This window comes from Falco cherrug, chromosome Z (assembly GCF_023634085.1).
Source record: "Falco cherrug isolate bFalChe1 chromosome Z, bFalChe1.pri, whole genome shotgun sequence".
Taxonomy (NCBI): Eukaryota; Metazoa; Chordata; class Aves; order Falconiformes; family Falconidae; genus Falco; species Falco cherrug.
This window is the reverse complement of record NC_073720.1, coordinates 74,632,036-74,652,060: the sequence shown is the minus strand read 5'-3', so window position 1 is coordinate 74,652,060 and position 20,025 is coordinate 74,632,036. Positions and strand designations below refer to the sequence as shown.

Below are 20,025 nucleotides of genomic sequence, written 5' to 3'. Positions count from 1 at the left end.
CAACAGAGTTCATGGGAGGCCACCTACAACTTAAGGGCTGATACTGGCATTTCAACTCACATCACCAGGATGTACTACTCCTGTAACACGTTAAGAACAGGTAACAGCAGCACACTACTTCTACAGGCTTCACAAAGATGTAGGGATACTGACACCCGTTAACAGTCAGCTTGTTACCCCAGCTTTATGCTGGGGTGAAACCCCTACCAAAGGCAACCTCAGACAATACAGCAACTAGCATGAGATGATGTTAGCTAAAGTCAAACACGATTCAAAAGGCTGGCATGCTCCAGAGGGATCAGGACTTACTCTCTTGTCTTAAATCTTGTTACTTCAATTAGCATGTAAGTGGCTTCCAAGATCCTGGGCTAAGTAAAGGCAAGTTAAAAGCCCTTCAGTAACTGAAATAAACTGGAAGCAAATCAGGCAGCTTCATTTCAAGCCCAGGATGCAACAAGTAGAGGCTGATTGCTCACTCGGCAACCCTTTATTCTGAGGAAGTTGCTGCCACCCTTATCACCCGTTTCCTTCACTGGCCTGCTCCCACCCCTCCCACCCCCCCAATCTCTCCTCAGCTCCAGGCTTCACTTTTGAGTAACACCAGATGTACTACAGCAACAGATTACTTTTTAATTAAATCAGCAGTGGAACAAAATCTTAAGGGAGAAGTATTTCTGCAGTATGATGAGCTGCCCAACAAAATGAGTGCACACATTTCAACGGCAAAGGCTGCAAAAAAAAATGAAACTTTATATTCTAGGTAAAGGAGTCGTCATTTAATACATTTATTGGTCCATTCCATTAAATTAATTGAGGTAAACAAATGGCGCATCTTAAAAAAATGTACACACTAATAGAGAATTACAAACAGTTTTACCTCAAAGTGTTTTTGTCCATCAATACTAGTTCCATAGTAAACACACAAAGTATATTTATACAGAGATACATGAAAGAGTATAGAAACATGCCAGCACCAGAAGGCAAGACAACACTTCCTAGTCTGCGAGTCTGAACAAGAGCACAGTTGCCAGATTTGGTCAAATGCAGGAAACAAAAGCCTCCTTCCTATTTTTCAATTGTTTACTAGCTAATTCACACAGACAAGTCTTTTCACAGCTTTCATTTTGGTTTTTAATGGCATGAACAGTGACTAGATCCTGTGAGTGGGTTTGAAGAGGTTGAAAGCAGAGGAGACTGGGCAATGAGCCAGCATCATTTTGGTCCCCAGTACTGACACCTTCACAAGGAGGGGGGATGAGATCCACCTCCACTCACAGCCAGTTTACCTCCTGCACGGCCCAACTCTCCAAACCTTAAGGAGGGACAGAGGGATGCAGGCACAGAGCAAAAGAGAACAAGGACGGTGCTGCTTTATTTTCATATACTAAAGACAAAAGCCCTTTGACTGTTTGCTACCATGAGACTGTCCCTCTGCTGTCTGCCCTCCTGTGCTGTGGGAATGTGGCACCGGCCCCAACCCTTGCTGCTTGATCTGACGGTATGGATACATATCTCAGCAGCAGAGTTAAGGAAATGGGTTTAGCTGCAAAGCATAGAATACTAAGGCCTTCAAAGTAGTCTAGGACAGTGACTACCCTTTAACGTTTTAGCATGCCACTTACACACAGGTGATCTACTTATGCCTTTTTGGGAAGCACATTATTTTCTGCACAAGTACTGTGCCTTAGCCACACAACCTTAAAAACCAGCCCAGCTCATTACGGAGTACTTTGTAAAAGTCAGATACCCAGCAATACTTCAAAGTGCTAAGCACAGAATTAAGCATTACCATTTTATTCTGTAAAATTGGTTCAAAAGCACTCCCAGAAAGTTTAAAATGCAACATTCACACTGCCAAAAGGCAAGTTTATTCCTGTGATCCCCAGTTTCAAATTACAAAAAAAAAAATAAATCTGGGAAGTGGTAGCAACTCCCCTACCTTAAAAAAAGATCCCCTTTTCCCTGTTTATTGGTTGTTGTAGTATAAGTTAACATATCAACAGAAAGACTGTTCTACCTTCAGAATTTAAGAAGGCTGAACATCTAGTGAGCTAGTTTAGTCTATGCAATTTTGCTCAGTGGTTATCAGCACCAGGATTTTAAACAGTCTGCAATGTTAATCACACTCAAGCTAAATTGTGCAAGTTTTAACAAAAACACGGCTCCTGTTAAAACACTGAACAGACCCTGGTGGGTTGGGAGGGAATTGTTTTGTACCTTGTCATCTGCAGGACCAACGCCTGAAGCAATATGCATCACAAAGAGGTTATGCAGAGCCACTGCTGCAAGGCTACCTCACAGTACCTCCAGCAGAAACATCTCTGCAACTCATGCTTTGCAGATGTTTCTTTCTACTGCTTAACCCACCACTCCATCCTCCGCACATGTCAGTGCGACAAAACTCCAAGTAGACTCCAGTGAAGAATACAGTTAATTCAATACAACTCAAAAAAGTTCGTGTCTTTAGGGCTGCACCTATTAAATTTTCATTTTTCAATAGATACCTGAAATAATTGTTTCAACATCTGTGTTTATTGCAAGAGTCAGAACCTGGTAAAGATAAGGTATGAACAATGCACAGTTCATTACTGAGCATGAAAACAAGATCTCAGTGCTTCTTTATTGTGCTGGTGCCAGTTCAGAGAAAAAAAAACCATCCCAGAAATCACACAGAAGTAACCAGGACAGCAGTGAATCCTGAGAGGGAACTTGGTCCGGCTATGGATTACAAGGAAAATTCAGCTAATTTAAGGACTGTTGAAGGACCCACATGTTACATAGGCTCATAGAAAGTGCAGCTAATGACTTTTGACATCATTTTAGTGCATGTGTAGACAGTGACCTTAAGTGATGGAACAATCAAGAAGTTATTCAGAGATGAGATTCCCACACTACTCCTGCTTCACTTCACCAACACCTTTTTACTTTCCACATACAAGGTTTGGGCCATCCAAAGGAGAGACTCCTATTCTGTAAGAATTACAGGATAACATATCAGGAGTTTCACTAACCGTTCATATTTCAACCTCCCACTAGCAGCAATTAAGTACACTCTTTAAGTGTCACTACATCTTACAGGAGTTTCCCACTATTTTGTAGTTCTCCTGTTGGGCATTGCTGCCCCAAACCTCACAGTTAAGATCCTCCCCACACCTCACAGCCTCTCCCACAGTTACCTAGTGATTTACAGCAGCTCTTTATAAAAAGAGACTCCTCCGCAGGCCATCGGAGCTGGGAGACCCATCACTAAACACCCTTCTTATACAGCACCAATTCTTGCAGAGGACTCCTCTTCTGAATGTTAAGTTTTCGTTCCTTTGTAGGGGCTTAAAAGGTTTTAGTGTTCCAGATCACGTAAGAAATCCTACTGGTGGCCACAACCCAAGGTGCACATTCCAACCACTCCAAATCAACTTGCAGGTGCCACAGAGCCACATAACTCCAACAGGGAGGTGCAAAGCATGCCTGACTTCCAACAGCTTAGCCAGAAAGGGATTTACCCAAAATTAAAAAAACTAGTCCTCATCCAAAGCATAAGAACCATGCCACAGATTCAGTGGCATCAGATTAAAGAAAATTTAAGCTAATCTCCAGCAGCTCCAGCCTCAACCGTTACATGTTGATTTGAATTTCACTTGATACTTTCCATTGCCTTTTATGTTTCTCATGAACATCTGTGATGTCAGTTCCTAAATCCCCCAGAACAAATACCCACACTTCAGTCTGACATAAAAAATGTGTGTAAGGCATTACATGAAACCTACTCAGCTGTAGGGAAAAAAACCCACCACCCTTTCTACTCATCTTTCACTTTTACCTTATAAAAAAATAGGTAGACTGTCTACATATTAGTTCAAATTACATTTTGCTTGGCTCCCAGTGATGTTACAGAGTCAATGACAAAATTCCACTTACTACACAGGAACCAGCTCAAAAAAAAGCATGTTGATCTCAGTTTGTGGGAAACTGGAAAGACTGTAACCATGAAGGTCAGACTGTTAAATGGTAGGCAAGTGCTTATTTTAGAAGGGAAAGACTGAGGAAAACACATGGTTACTGCTTCAAGATGATCCCCTTAAGCGCTTCCTTTTCATAACAGTAGTTTGTCATTCTGGACCTAACAGCAACTTAAAGCAGAGTTCTCATTTACACCACGTCAGTGTGTATTGGCAAACTATGAGCTTAAACCAAAAAGCATAGTTTGTTTAGAACCACAGAGCTTCAGTGGAGGCTGAGTCAAAAAGGAAGACCTTTTAAAAATGCCTTAAACTTGACTTTTGTAGCCAGAGAGCATTGTTTCATTAGCCTGACAGCTGCCACATTGCTGCAATAACTCATCTTGAAAGTTGTTATAAAGCCACCAAGCTGAATAAGGGGGCTTCAGGTGTACTTGGGGTTTACGAAGGGACGAAATCCAAACCAGACTGGTATCTGTAGGCTGTCAAGGAGAAGACAAAAGCTGCCCATATTTTTTGCAAGAAAGTTGCCAGAAATCAAGTAGTCATTCAAGTTTAGCAGTAAGTGCTCAGAGTTATTTATTCCCTCAGATCCCAATATTACACTGATATTAGCCCCAATCCCCCTCACTTAGGATGGTTAAAAGAATTTATCTGCATGCTGTTAAATCAAGACTCTGGGACCCAGGGAATCCTAAGCAGCATTCCTAAGGCCATTAACACCAATACTTGAGGTTGGACTGCAAGAGAAAGGGAAAAAAGGGACTTGCAACAGCAGTTACATTTCTAAAGACCAGCAAGAACTACTGAGAAAATAGATCTGTACCAGAAGTAGTCTTAAAAGACTTGCCACGTGATTCAGTAGGGACAGGTGTGAACTCTGTATCTAACAGGGTACCAATCTACCCCCACCAACCTATTTAAGGCAAGTTTCACACACAATGGTGCTTGGTGGATGCAAGCGTTTGACACACTTTGGCTGTCGGCTGCTGCAAAAAAAAAACATGGGGAGAGAAAGCAGAGTTCCACCTTTACTACAACAAGCACCTTAAGTGACCAAGCCTAAAGTGGCTCTAGTTCAGAAAAAAAAAATCCCAAAAAGCATTTAAAGCATAGACCAAGAGAATTCTACTACGCAATTTCCAGAGCTAGCTTTAGGAAAAAACTACACTAAAGACTTGTACTTGCTTCCACCGTTCCCATGCACCCTGAAAGGCTGCTGTTCAACTCACTCCTGCAGCTAGGCCCATATTTTGATCCCCACGTCAGTCACAAATACGCTTCAGTCAACTGACATTACTTTATAATCACCAAGGTAAACAAGGATACTCAGTATGAACCAACAGCATGCCACACTCACAAAAACCACAGTTCATGCTTGCATCACAGGCTCCCTGCAGGTCATGTTGCTGTGTTCTGCCTGGGACCAGCCCAACTCCCACACAGAAAGTCTCCAGAAACCATTTTATTTGGTGGGAGCATATGGGTGGTTGTAAAACAGAAAATATTTGTTTCCAGCCTTTCCCTGCCCATCCAAAAAAAGGGATAAGGATTGGTTAGGGAGTACTGTATCATAGGAATAATTATCTTTTATTTTTAAAGCAAACAAAACAGAATGGTAAAGATGTCATTTGGCACCTTGCAGTAGAGTTTTATTTTCATCTTTTTAGTGTTCCACTCATCAGTTCCTTCCAGGCTAAAGAGGTAAGTTTTATCAAGATCCCCGTGCACTTCCACTACGAACCCCCAATCACTCCATAGGATAAAGAAGGAACCATTCAAGATAACTGAAAAAGATGAAACATACCCCAATTTAAACACAGAAAGTGAGGAAAAATTCAAATAGTTTTCAGAGCATCTGTTCCAGCCTAAGTGCAGCTGGCATTTCAGTTAACTTGACAAAAGGAGTCCTTCATACAGTTCCAGTATGTCTGGTGGTACTGAGCACAGAAGCACTAGGCTGTCCATGAATGTACGTCTTATTTGGTCTCTGGCTTGTCTTGCAATAGTGGTATAATTGACTCCCACGCTGTAAGGCACTGAAGAAAGAAACAAACATTTTAAACAACGGATTGTATCTTAGTTCTTGTAACTTTTGGCCAACCTTTCCAGACCAACAGAACGCAAGTTCAAGAAAGGCTAGCTAGGTCTTTATAGATTATTACAGAAGGGGGAAAAATACTGGAAACTCAAACAGCAAGAAAGTGTTCAGAAAGAATAGCTACCATTTCCAAACAAGGAAAACAAATTAAAGCTTTCCAAACTCATCCAGCTGGCCCAAGCAATTAAAGATCATTAGAATACCCAGGATTTTCAAATATCAAACTAGATTCTTCTAAGCTGAAGAACACCACAGCTTTCAGCTAAGCAGACAAACTGTTTCTAGTAGAAATTCACATCTTTGTGGTATAACTGCTGAGGAGGGCTGATATGGACATAACAGCTATCATAGGCTACCTCCAGCTAACTTACTTGAAAAATCCCTTGCATTTAGGGAAATCAGTTCAGAGACACAGTGCACTCTAGTACATCTCGGGGACATGATGAACTGGTAGAGCCTGGTACAGTAAAATAAATGCAGAGTCTAGATTCGAGAAAGTCACTACTGGCTTTGGAGTCATCTCCCCAGACATGTATACACAGCACAAGGACTGGAGTAAGTATAATTACTGTCCTCCAACCGTGTACAGTCCAGAAATAAAACTGGACAAATACAGACTGGAATACATATTAGAAACACAAAATCAAATTCAGAATGGGCAAACATCTCCAGATCTTATATCCACAAGTCACTGTTGTCAACCATATTCATTCTAATCTTGCTCACTGTACTGCAGGTGAATGGAGTATTTCTAGTTGTGTGTGCTGAAGCTGTTAAGACACTTCCCTACCAAAAAGCTTCCTTGCTGCAACTAAGAGCAGAGCCAGATGTACAGATTTAACCATCAATTGCAGAGGCACTGCTGGACGTTCAGTGGAGTCTTTTATATCCCCACACACGTCCACAGCAGCCTCAGAAGAGGACATCAGGGTGAAGAAAGTTCTGTGTGACTAGACAGACATTTGAAGGGGCAAAGAAAGTGCATATTAACATTGCATAGAGAGGTAACCTAGCACAGGAAGAAGTTTGTAAAGTAGATGTGGAAAAAATACAACAGGTAAGAGGATGGGAGTATGCCACCATGCATAAGCCTATTAGTGTTTAATATATCAAGCACTGCATTGGGCAGCACTGTCCTAGCATGAAGCAAAACTAGGCTGGCAGCATACACAGTTAAATGTCAAATTATTTCACCCAAAGTCTGACACTGAATCTCAGGTAAAAATGCACCAGCTGAAAAAGGGCAGAGGAACATGACTAGGTATTTCCAAGACCAGCATACAAAGGACAGAACTACGCACAAAGGGACAGAGATTAGACTAATTTATGTGTAACAGTGTAATCTATATATGGATCCATTTATGTACAATAACTCATGTAGTTTGGTTTACAAAAGGCAGAGTCAAGATTTTTCTAGTCTAGTTGAATCCGTAGAACATGCCATTTTGGTCTTTCACTGCCACTACTGCTGCTCAGTTGCTTGTTCAATTCAAGAATGCAAGACAGACAAGCACCCAGGATGAAATGTTGTCCCAGGGCTGCCTTGCAAAAGACTACTAGTCTCATGCAGATCACTTGAGCGTGACTAGCAACTCAATAGATTACACCAAGTTGCTGACAAACAGCAGCCTCCACAGCACTAGAGAACTGATTTAGATGCCCAAGACTCTTTCCTTCAGGACAGTGTGAAGCTTTCCTGAAGAGTTATCACCACCTCAGAGGAAAACAGACTATTTTTTTTTTTCCTGTCAATGCTCCAGCAGCGCCACGTACCTTCTCGTAGTACTGGATGTTTTTATCTGCCATCCCCATGAGTAGCTGCCTAAAGTCTTGTCTTTTGTTGTTCTGCCATCTCTCCATATCTGCTTTCAAGTCAGCATTGAAACATTCTACTCGGTCTTGACATGTCTCAACATCTGTGGGTACCTGCAGCAAAAGAAATGAAAATTTAAACTGTCACTGAGAATGCAAGACTGATGAATTTAACTTCAAGCTCACTGAGCAAAGCTACAGAGGAAAGGGCAAATTAACAGTCCAGTAGCTACCCTGAATAAACTCAGTTATGGCCATATGGAGAAAAGCCCCAATTCTGTATTAGTGATGAGGCAGGACTGCTTAGTTTGTTCTCTGCTGTTTAAGGCAGTGGGTAGTTGTGCTTGTCCGTCTCCACACCAGATACAGAGGCAGACTGAGGAAGCGCTTGCTGAAGGCACATGAAGAGGAAAACCATTTGGTGTAAGTGCTGGGTGCCCAGGCTCAGTTCTTAGTTCTCAAACTGAGCAGCTTGGTTATAGCGCCAGAACAAGCTTTCTCTCCTTCTTCCGACTAACAGTTGCACTAGGCATTTCCCATTTCACACTAGTGTGTATGAAACAAACATTTAGGTTTGTCAAAGAGCTGGATAAGAGACCTCAGGATTCTCTTGACCGTAGTATACAAACAGCAGTGATCAGCTACAGCTGCAGAATAAAATCCATAAGCCTCTAGTTTCTAGCTTCTACTTCTAACCTTACAGGCTGCCTGAAAAAAAGGTAAGTGCAAAGTACTGATGATCACTGCTGCAGATGGACTCATGAGCCTTTGGGCCCAACACTGGACACAATCACACATAAGCAATGGGAGAAGAGTTGCAGGACAGCATATTCCAAGTCTAGGTAGAGATTTAAACAGATTATGACAGTAGTCACCAAACCAAGGTAGATGCACTTTAGGCCAAAGAAGTTAGTGTTCTTTGCTTATGTTTTAACTAACATCATGTATACTACCAGGCAACTACAGGAACAATTTACAAATGTTTCTTCAAGCAGGAAAGGCATGAACACTTTTATCTCCCTTCTTGTGTTGCATGGTCCATACAGACAGGAAGCCTGTAAGGACATGCAGACTAAAGCCCATGACCTCAAAAGAGGTCTAGCTGAGCTCTAGCACCAATATGAGAAATTAACTTCCACTCTGGAAGCTGTGATTTGCACAAAGGGAAAAGGCAGAATGAAGAACATTTACAGAAGTTTGTGGTAGAAGAAGTAATAGAAGTTTGTGGCCCCTCTCATACTTGATACTTTCAAGAAATTCCCTTTTTCTTTGAAGGGCATGAAGGAAGGAAGAGGATGAACAGACTCTGTAAGGAGCTTTTCATGGGTAACAATAGAGGAAGCTAGAGGTGTGCTACTACCTTGCAGTCTGGCAAGGTACACTATTTAGGCAGAAACATATAGACTGAGTCTTCTCCAGGATGTGGGTTAGAGCTGATCACTGCAGTATTGCATAGACTCAGAAGAGATTGTACATCTGTTCTCCAATAAAGCTGTTTGAGACATAGGAAGCACCTTCTTCATACTTAGAGCATTTGAGTACCCCTTTATTTGCACAACTGGATTTACACTACAGGCAGCTTGGGGATTCAGTACCTACACACTTCCCCCACCCTCTGAGCACTACGCTTCTGGCTATAGATCTGCTACAGCTGCAGACATGAAGTTCTCTCATACACTTGAGATTAACTACCAAGCCACTAGCTGGAAGGTTTAAAAGATGGTCCCCTCAAAGCAAGAATGCCTTCTGTCATATTTGTAAGTACTCTGCTATCTTAATGGAAAAGGCTAAGCTATCAAGAGAGAGTCACAAGTCACAAGGGAAGCAAAACCACATAAGATTTCCCAGTCCAATTAAGTTAGTTTCTAACCACTCACCAGCTTCCTGCTGCTTCTGCCAGGATCTGAAACCACAATGAAGCTACAGAAAAAGAAAAATCTGTTCTTTCTCACAGCCTGCTCTCCTGCAGGTCAGGGTGAGAGGGCTGTACAAGTTTAGAGCTAGAGGGACACGCCAGTGGTCAGCAAATGGGTCACATATGCTCTAATTAAGGAACAACACCACTGAACTACAACTAAAGTTCCCACAGGCATCATGAAGGCAGTGTCTGCACATGCACCACTCCTATTGGGGAGTGAAAATACCTTTCCTTCCAAAACTGGAAGCTTCCCAGAACAGAAGTTGCAACTCTGGAGCTGAAACAATTTTCAGTTAATGAACAGCTTTTAAGCACTTTATATCTACTGTAAGGTTAATGAAAAAGAGATGTTATAGTTCTAACATCAAATCTGGACATAAGTTGAAACCTCAATGCTAATGCCTTCATCTGCTTTTACCAGTGGAGATACTGAATATTAGCTAGCAACTAGGAACTGAGGAGGAAGACTGGACTTTGGGGGAAGTTGCTGCTTTCTCACTGATGGCTGCTCTCAGCTACTTGTATAGCTCAAAAAAACCCAAACTCCCAAACCAAGTGACAACTGGCCCAAACTCCACCACTCTGGAAAGGCCCATCACAACTTTAGCAGCTCAAACGGAGAAGATGTACATGCAGACAAGAACTGAGCATAAAATTGGATATTCAGGAGTCTGGTCATCTCATTCTATGATACAAAGTTCTACACCTACATCTGTTCCTCTTCATAGTTCTCAAAGAAACCAGAGTCTACGTATACCTCACATCTAGAATTTAATGTGGTCAAATGCAGATGGCATCACTTGCAGCATAACCATGTCCGCAATACCACACCATTACCATGTAACAAATGATCCTGAAGCACAACAAATCCAGCATTTATTAAGCAACTAATCTCTGTATATGATATTTCTACCTTTCTAGTTCTCCAGAAAGATGTACTGTTACAAGTCTTTTTTCCCCTGTAAATACACCTGGTCACCTTCAACTTCAAGTTCTGTCCTGCCATATTTACTGTACCTGTAGATCATGACACTGCAAAGCCTTGAGGCAAACAGAATAAATTAGGTCAGAGATGTTAATCTCACCATAAGGAAACTGCCTGTACTTTACTACATAGGTTGGACTGTGGCAAAACCAGCTCCAGTGTGGGTCCAGAATGGGTAAAGGGCTTCACCACTGTACTCACTAGAAACAGAAAGGCTGGAGGCTCCACATTAATACTGTTATGTTAGTGCTAAAAACCACTACATTTTATGGTTTTGGCCGCCCAGCCATAGTTCTGAGCTGATCATCTCAACATAAGAATGGCCTAACGGCACCAACAGAACTTTGTAATCAGATTGGCTTCATGTGTACAGCAAGTCCCAGAATGCCCTCCAGTGGAAGATATTAACGACAGCCCCTCGTTTTGTAGTAGGCTCTCTTTTCCCCTAAGGTTTTGTTTGGTCTCTACATAATTTCTGTCATATCAGCTAAATATGCTAAAAAGAACATATATGCCATTCACTGCACAACCCAGCTCATGACCCCTCTGTCTGCTTTTAGTTTCCAGCAAGTCAGCCAGCAGACCTCATGGAGGCAAGGTATGCTGCTAGTCATAGCTCCAAGCTACCAGCTCTTACAGATGAGGACACTCCCTCCAGGCAGAAAGGATCTGAAAACTGCAAGCTAGTATTTTATGAACATGCAAGGAGTTAGATTAGTTTGCACAACTTCATTTTGTAAACAATGCAAAAGACTTACATTAGAAAAAAGGTACAAGAAATTGCCAAAACATATGCTTACACTCCGGAGAGATGTTAAGTATTCAAAAAATTTTAAGACAGCTATTTAAGTGCTGTGCTTTACATAATAATCCCACTGAAAAGTAAGATGCAGAAGCCTTTTAGTAGGCAAGACATTAGCAAAGTTCAGCAGTTCCACTGCATCAACATCTTTATAAAGGCAAATGCCTGAAACCTTCAACTGGCTTACTAGATATGTGACATACAGTTCCCTCCATCCTGTACAAAACTTTTTAGAATACCTGCTTATACAAAGCTACACTGAGGAAGTAAGAGTACGTACCACACCAGCCAGCAGCGTAGCAGGCAGAAGACCAAAATACCAGAGCACCACAAGATACCCAATACACCACTATCTGTAGAGTCCATGACAGACACAAGATCAGAAAAATACTAGAATAATAGTTTTCATTTCTATGCTCTGATCCTCTTCAGCTTCTTAGATTAAAGGCATTATGGAAACCTCCTGTAAGATTATTGTACAGTACTCCTAATAACTAATGGATGACTCTCCAGTGTTAACACAGAGACTAAGAAGAACAAAAATGAAACCCAGCGGCGGAAGGGAACAAAACCTGTTGTCATCGTTGGTCAAAGTCGCAGTGATTTAAGATAGGGCTCCTGCACATTGTTTCATGCAGAAAGCAGGTGGCAGTGTAAGCACACCAGTTTGCAGCTTTGCTTCTGCATAAGGTCCACCCAAAACCTGTCACCCGGTAACACCTGCTGTGTCTGTTCAGCATCACACAGGAAGAGCTCTCTAGCAGAAGGGGCAAAATATGGAGTCTTCCAGAGTCAAACAGGTGTCCCACAACACAGTTCTCCAATGCCAGGGTTAGGACCTTAACTCAGCTAGTTGACATACGGCTAAACCACCAGGGGCTGTTCTACCACTGCTTTAGTCTGTGTCACTAAACACTCCAGCTGACTGCTGGCTGACTTTTACATAGGTCAGAGCCATCCTGCTCTGTATTACTAATCTCCCACTATTCAGAAGTTGCTAGACAGGTTATATATGTTCATACCTAGGCCTCTATTTCATACCAGCTTGCCAACAAGAAGCTTCTGCCAGAACTGCTTATACTGCAAAGCAGCTGCCAGACCCAGACAAAGCAAGTTCTGTTCCTCCATTCTTCTCAGGAAGTAATATAAGCATTTGAAACTACTCTATAAAACAGCTTGTGCTAACCTTTGGACGGTCTTCTTTTTTCAAGGCTACTGCTTCCAGTTTTGCTTCATACTCTGCTTGAACTTGGTCTCTCTTCTTCAACACATTCTGTGGGCAAGAGAAAGGACAGTTGTGAGAGGGACCCTCTTGTTCATTCCCTTCCCAGCCTGCAAGAAACTGCAAAGTGATACAGCTCAAGTGCTAGTTTAGTCCAAAGTCAGACTGTCAGACTTACTTTGTCCTGTTTTACAGTCTTTAGGGAGCAGCTTTCAAAAACGAGGAGCACTTGTCTCCAGCAACTGGCAGTGCCAGATATAATTCAACTTATGGACAAACTGGAGGCATGCAAGATAGAAGCTGTCATGTAACCATGAGTATAACCCTAAGTAAATTCAATTCATCCATTGACCTATTATTAGCATGAAAAGGATACAAACAAAAGCACCAAAGCTGTCAAGGACTGTTACAAGGCTTTTAATGTCCTCAAGCAGCAGCCAGGCAACAGTGTGGGCTCAGAGACAGAGAAGCCACCACAGAAGGTATTACATGTCCCTTTTCACTTATAAAGGCTCCTCAAAGTCCTTTACAGCAAGCTGTTTACATTCTCATGTCAGAACAAAAGTAAGCTTTTTTTTTTGGATCAGTTGCAGGGGTTTGGTTATTGGTTTAATTAAAAAAGGAAATTATGAAAAGCACAATTGACATGAAAAGCACTGAACTACCTGGGTGAGTTTCAAAAGCAGTAAACATTTTATTGAGAGTATTCCCAGAATAGAGAACAAAAGATGCTACCTTTATCTTGTACTACATCCACAAGACAAGATCTCCACTAAGGTTACACTACAGTCTTACAATTTAAAAACAACCACAGAAATTAGCCTCTCTAAGAACGTATTACTAAAAAACATGCAGTTCTGTCTGCAAGAGCAAGCAACTCAATTCTTCAGTCTTCACAAGGAAGCAACTAGTAATTTTTTATAATTTAGTTGATGCAAAGTTATTCTTAAAAATGCTCAGAGGGAAGTCAGCCAACACTCACTGCTGAGGCATCTGTAAATCTGAACTTCTCTTGCAGCCAATTTGACCAGTTTATGCTTTGTCTTCCCTTCTGCTACCCAGAAGAAATTGCCCCACTAAGTCAAAAGGAGGTAACTAGTCATTAACAGCTTCAAAAGCTAGTAAAGCAGGACTACATCATATGCACTGCTGCCTACAGAAACACCTGATTAAAAACAGTAGTTCTCAGAGCTCTTAAGAGTCAGTTGAGCCACAATCTGTTTCCTAATTAAACATGTACAAACCCTGTATCTACTAATCATCACGTCCCCCCCTCCTCCCTCTTAAACCAAGGGAAAGTCACCAGTGCAGCTGCTTGAGTACAGATAGGAGATGTTGCAATCAATATTCTTACAACCTCAGTCCATGATAAATGGGAATGGCACCCCACCCACAAAGCTGCTATTGGATTAGGCAAAAAAAAAAAAAAAAAGGAGCAAGACTGAAAAACTCAATTTCAGCAGCTTAACCCTCCCTTTTGTCCCCAAAGGAATGTAAGCAAGCATGTCATTGGCCATGCTCACTTGGAAAACCACAGTACTCCCATTCCTTTTGCAATCTAAGCAACTATGTAGAATAGCCCTTAAGTGATGGAGGTTACCCAGTGCAACAAAAGTCTGAGAGATTTAACAGGTATTTCTACTTTGTACTGTGTCTTGAACTTCAGTCAACTGAAACTTCTCAGAACAACAACTGCCTCCAGCAATTACACTCAGCCTCTAGGAGCCCGGATTAGCCCCGTAAACTGGATCTGTGCCAGGAATAGCCAATGATTAACAGGTATTGGCAGACTGGATTCAAAGGGCGCGTATCTTATTTCTCCTTAAGTGCTCAAGTCCACCCACTGTGGACCATTTACAACATGCTTCTGAATACAGCTTTAAGCATCCATTTATAATACATAATACAGGTCAGCTATTAATAAGTATGTATTCATAAATATGTATTATACTAATATAATACTAAATATGTATAGTTGTTTAGACATAAATATACAGTTATAAATATTTTATATATTATTAATATGTAAATATATATAATATAATACTAAATATTTATTATAGCTACAAGAAAAATATTTCCTTCCCTTTCAATTCTCCCATATGTGAAAGGAAGTGTTTCCTCTGGCACCTGTAGACAATCCCTTCCAAGTTCTAGACCAATGCATTAATGCTTTAGCAGTCTCTCTGAAAAGCTCTGTACCAAGTATCACTGGACTTACCACAGCACATGCAACACTTCTGCTACTTAAGGCCTCACTTAGAGGAAAAAAAAATTAAGAATTAAAAAAAAGTTGGAAGAAACCAACACCAAACAGCAAAAACTCACACACCACATCTCGGTTATCTGGGGACAGAACTAAACCGCTAGTCCCTGTACAAGCAAGGCTTGGCTTGTTTTCAGTGAAGCAGGTCCTTCTCCTCTCTTAGATTGCAATCCTATACCATCTGCACACCACATAGCTTCCTGCTATGACTAGACCTCACAAGATGGTCCTTATTTACTGCATGCCTTTAGAGAGACAGTTGGCTATTCATATGGTGCTTGCTTTAAATATGCATTAAAAGTAATGTCCAAGCACACAGCTGGGGACTGCATCATCTGATGCAAGATGTCACCTGGCCATCTCATACATGGCTTGTGTTTTAGACAAGGCCTCTCCTAGGCACTACCAGCATGCATTTTAACTCAAGGCCACAATGCCTGTCTCTCCTCACCTGTGCAAGTCTTTCAAATTAATCCAGAGACAGGGCCTAGCCTGCAGTCAGCCAGTATTTGTTTGAACCAAAAATACCACCTTTTGTGTGGTATTTCTTATGGTTTGCCTCCATAAGCGCAGTTTCTCCAGGCTGGCTCCCTCAGGTACCACAGTGCCCCTGAAGACACTAAAGTGAACATTCACCTCTAAAACAGTGAACATAACCCAGCAGTTCTTTACTCTGAGGGACGTTCACCCAGCTAGAGACTGCTCTACAAATCAAGTTCCCACACCTATACCTGGGGTACAGTGTGCAGAGGAGAAAGCTATCCGGGTTGCACTGAACTCCTAGTACCTAAAAACTTACCTTCCATCAAGTAACCTGTCTAAAAGCTTTGTTCTGAAAACAGAAACAGACTTCAATTTCACAAACAGGCTTCCTAGCAGCTGACGAATAGGACTGCACTACTAGTGACGAGGGCCCTTTCAGCAGAAAGCCTCCTGCACTCCACGAGTGGCCTCCTTTAGAGTTACTTGCTTTGATTTATGAAGTCTGGGAAGATACTTACGTAGCTGTTTGCTGCTGAAATAGCAACAGTCTGGTATTTTCTAGCCTAAGAAAACTACACTTTGTATGTGTGCTGGTTTCAGCTGGGATAGAGTTAATTTTTTTTCTTAGTAGCTGGTACAGCGCTTGCTTTGGATTTGGTGTGAGAACAATGTTGATAACACACTGATGGTTTGGTTGTTGCTGGGTGATGTCAATACTAAGTCACTGACTCCTCAGTTTCTCAGGCCCTGCCAGCAAGAGGGCTGGAGGGGCACAGCAAACTGGGAGGGGACACAGCCAGGGCAGGTGACCTGAACCAGCCAAAGGGATATTCCATACCATGGGACATCATCCTTGGTATATGAACTGGGGGTGTTATCTGGGGCTGCAATTGTTGCTCAGGGATTGGCTGGACATCAATCAGTGGGTGGTGAGCAGTTGTACTGTGCATCACTTGCTTTCTTTTCATTCCTCTCCCCTTTGCCTTCCTTTTCATTATAACTGATATTATTACTATTATTGTTCATCTGGTTTTATTTCAATTATTAAATTGTTTTTATCTCAACCCTTGAGTTTTACATTCCTTTCTGATTCTCCTCCCCATGCCTCTGGGTGAGGGGGGAGTGGATAAACCGCTGCATGGTGCTTAGAACTATGACAGTATGACCCGAGAGATTTCAGTTTTGGCAACTGGGAAGGAAGGAAAACAGGAACAGTCTGTCTTGGCTAGCAATAGGTTTTATTCTTGATTTTTAGGGACTAAAACTAATGAGATGTCTAACCTGGACGTCATATTTTTCCATGGACTGAGGTTTGTAAGAATATTGAATGCAACATCTATCTGTACTCAAGCAATAATTATTTGCTTTTAACTGCTACTTTGCAAGCTTGGCTTCTAGATCTAACCAACTCCAAAGCACCAACACAATGAGTATATTCAGTCCATTATCACAGAATAACTGACAGGAAAAGCAACTCATTTAGGGCACTAGAAAGTCAAGTCACTCTAAAAGTTCAGCTGAAGAAACCTTTGCCTTTTAGCTTAAGAGGTACTTCAGGCAGTTAAACACCACTTACCACAGGGAGAGCAGCATTAAAGACTTGCAACTAGAAGACCTGTTGGCTTGCAGACAGCCCCATTCTAAAAGGCTCTTGTCAGATAATGCAAAGTGCAGTCTCCAAGCCAACAGGTAGTTTAGCTGAAAGTCTTTAATGCTGCTCTCCCTGTGGTAAGTGGTGTTTAACTGCCTGAAGTACCTCTTCAGCTGAAGAAACCCTTGCTTTTTAGCTTAAAAAAATTTCCCCTTGCTACATTTGTGAAAATTGCCTCTCAACTCAGAACACAGGGTTTGGACACAGCGTTCTAGAAAGCTGCCACCCAACTCTGCTATCCACAAGCGAGAGAAGCTGCCAACACTATCTTTGCTACAGGGCCAGACACTGACCGAGTAGTAAAGAGCTGAGCCACAACTGATTTTCTAACAATTCAAACAGAAGATTCTAGGCAGTCAAAAAAATGTCTCCTATACAGTACCACCCACAACTCTGATTAAGAAGCACTCTTCAACACTTTGTATACATTACTGATCCCTTAGCTTGACTGAAAAGCAGAACAGATAAATAATGTTACCCATGCAGTACCCCACTACTAAATATAACTAGTTTTGTTTTGGCAATATGCTCCTACTGAATGTATTATTTACTTACCCCTTCTCCCACCATCAACTCTTCTTGCTGTTAGAAATAATGAACTCACTGATACATCATTCCACATAAATACAATACTGTCTTCTGCCACAGGGCTCTCTTTACCTTCATCGACTCCGAGTACAATATATATTCCCTAAGCACAGGCAGGAAGTCTTCTGTCATGTCTTCACTGAGTTCTTCAAGAGCCGTGCAGCAGTTTCCAATACAGGCAGACACCCCTTCCAGTGGCTCCGATAGCTCAACCTCCAGACCTCCCCAGGTTGAATAAACAGGTCCATATTCTCGTAGTTCCACCAAATATTCTGCAAGAGGTACATGGTAAAGTAGGTTAACAGAGTACAAGTAAGGCACAAGGATATGTAAATATTAAACATGAGAAACTATGCACCAAGTTAGTAAACATTAACTTCCCCAAGAGTCAAGATTCTAATGCAACACAAGGCTTAACAGTCAGGTCTCTATGGCTGTACAGGTGACAAGTCCAGGTTGCTTCCTACTAAACTCACCATTCCTACAAGCTTCCAATACAAAGATGCTTCCATCTGTGCAGTAGCCAAAGTCTTTTTTTAAAAAATATATATAAAAGTTAGCTCTACTAAGACAGGTCTGTAAAGGTTTGCTGTGTCCAGGAATTTCAGCTGTACTCCTCCAGATGGGATCTACAGATGCTCCCAGAAGTTTGTCCAAAAATAGCTACTAAGAAAACTGGTATAACAAAAGTAACTTCAAAAAATTTTTTGAGAGTTCAGCTAAGATAAAATACCATGTTAGGCTTTGGGCCCATTTTAAATCTGCAAGAGGCATTAGATTTTGCTCTGCATGTGGCTCATTACAGGCCAGAATCACTGATGCAAGTTGTCTTGGTCATGCTATCAACCACAACAAAATACAGAGCACTCAGACTGAAGTACTGAGACAGAGCACCTTGTGTCCTTACCCAACTGTTCCTTGATAATCCGTTGTGCTATTCTATCAATGGTACCAAGCTTTAGAGAGAATGTATCTAGATACTCCCCAATGGCTGCAAACTCCAGTGGCCGACTTCTTAATTTGTAGCCTCCTGTGACGTATTTGACAGACTCCCCCACCTTCGACAGCAATGCCATTCCTTGCTTTTTGTAGGCATTAAGATCCTAGGAAGTTAAAAAAAGTTTAAAAACATTTCACTTGCATGATGCAAGAATAACACAATGAAGAATACTTTCTAGTCAAGACCACATCATGTGAAGGCCAGAAGTTACCCGTAGCCTTGGACAAAACTTCACTTTGTACAAGGTTCTATAGCTGAGCACAGTTTCAAGAATACCTCTAGATGGAAACAGGCTATCCAGGAGAATGGTAGAAGTACGTAAGTAAGAAAGTGACCCACTTTTGCACATGGCCAGACTTTCCCATGTTCCTGTACTGTCACCAGGGAAGTAGTGATATTAACAGATCTGTTTCCACCAATATTGTTCATGCCATTCATCCACACATACTTTTAAGTCATAGCCCACAATACCAGTATTATGCAAATGCACCAGCTGCCCCTGATGAACTAGTACAAGAGCTACAGACTGCATGCCTATTTGGTCAGCAACCTTCTCACACCAGTTCTGTGGTCAAATGGGAGGCAGAGGAAGAATGTATACAGAAGTGTAGCCTGGGGAGACAGCTTCTTTGCAAGACAGACTGCAGCTCAGGCTGGGTCAGGTGCAGCTGTGTTGCCTGCACAGAAGCTTAAACTTCCTCACCAACACTTTAAACGTTTACATAAGTCAACGTTCATACAACCTATGTTAACAAGGTCGTTTACCTACAATCTTCAGGGGGTTTCACCCTGACAGCACATCAGAAAAAAACTCGGTTTAGTTAGCCAAAATGTCGTCCCCTTCATATTTTACTCCTTCCAGCAGGGGTCACTATGCAACATCTCAAAGCAGGCTCAAGAGCTGTAACTAGGTTATCCTATACAGCCCGAGGAATAGATGTGTTCCAACCAAGCAGACCCGAAGAGGTCCACAATCTAAACATAGTATTACAGACTAGACCAAAAGCTTAAGCATTCTTTAAAAAAACCCAACACAACAGCCATCTTCAAAACACGTACTATGATATCCTTTCCAAGTACTTACAAGTCAAGTGTAGTCCAAGTACTCATACATAAATCTGATTAAAGAGAACCTGACATCTTAGCAGCTACTATAATGTTAATTGTTTGCATTTAGATGCAGTGGTTCCTTGACTCTTGCCTTCTGCCTGTCCTAAGTGCTACCTGCAAGCAGGCATCAG

At 41.7% G+C, this 20,025-nt stretch overlaps 1 protein-coding gene across 1 annotated transcript in view; it reads right to left on the bottom strand.

The window, feature by feature from the left end:
• Positions 1-761: 761 nt before the first annotated feature.
• SNX30 (sorting nexin family member 30) overlaps positions 762-20,025 on the bottom strand; it is a 50,170-nt gene continuing 30,906 nt past the window's right edge. The window contains exons 5-9 of the mRNA XM_027808457.2: positions 18,692-18,887; positions 17,857-18,056; positions 12,761-12,847; positions 7,831-7,983; positions 762-5,995 (exon numbers count right to left, since the gene is read on the bottom strand). Of these exons, the coding sequence (XP_027664258.2) occupies positions 5,936-5,995; positions 7,831-7,983; positions 12,761-12,847; positions 17,857-18,056; positions 18,692-18,887 (696 nt within the window). The 3' untranslated portion in view covers positions 762-5,935. The remainder of the gene's footprint in view (positions 5,996-7,830; positions 7,984-12,760; positions 12,848-17,856; positions 18,057-18,691; positions 18,888-20,025) is intronic.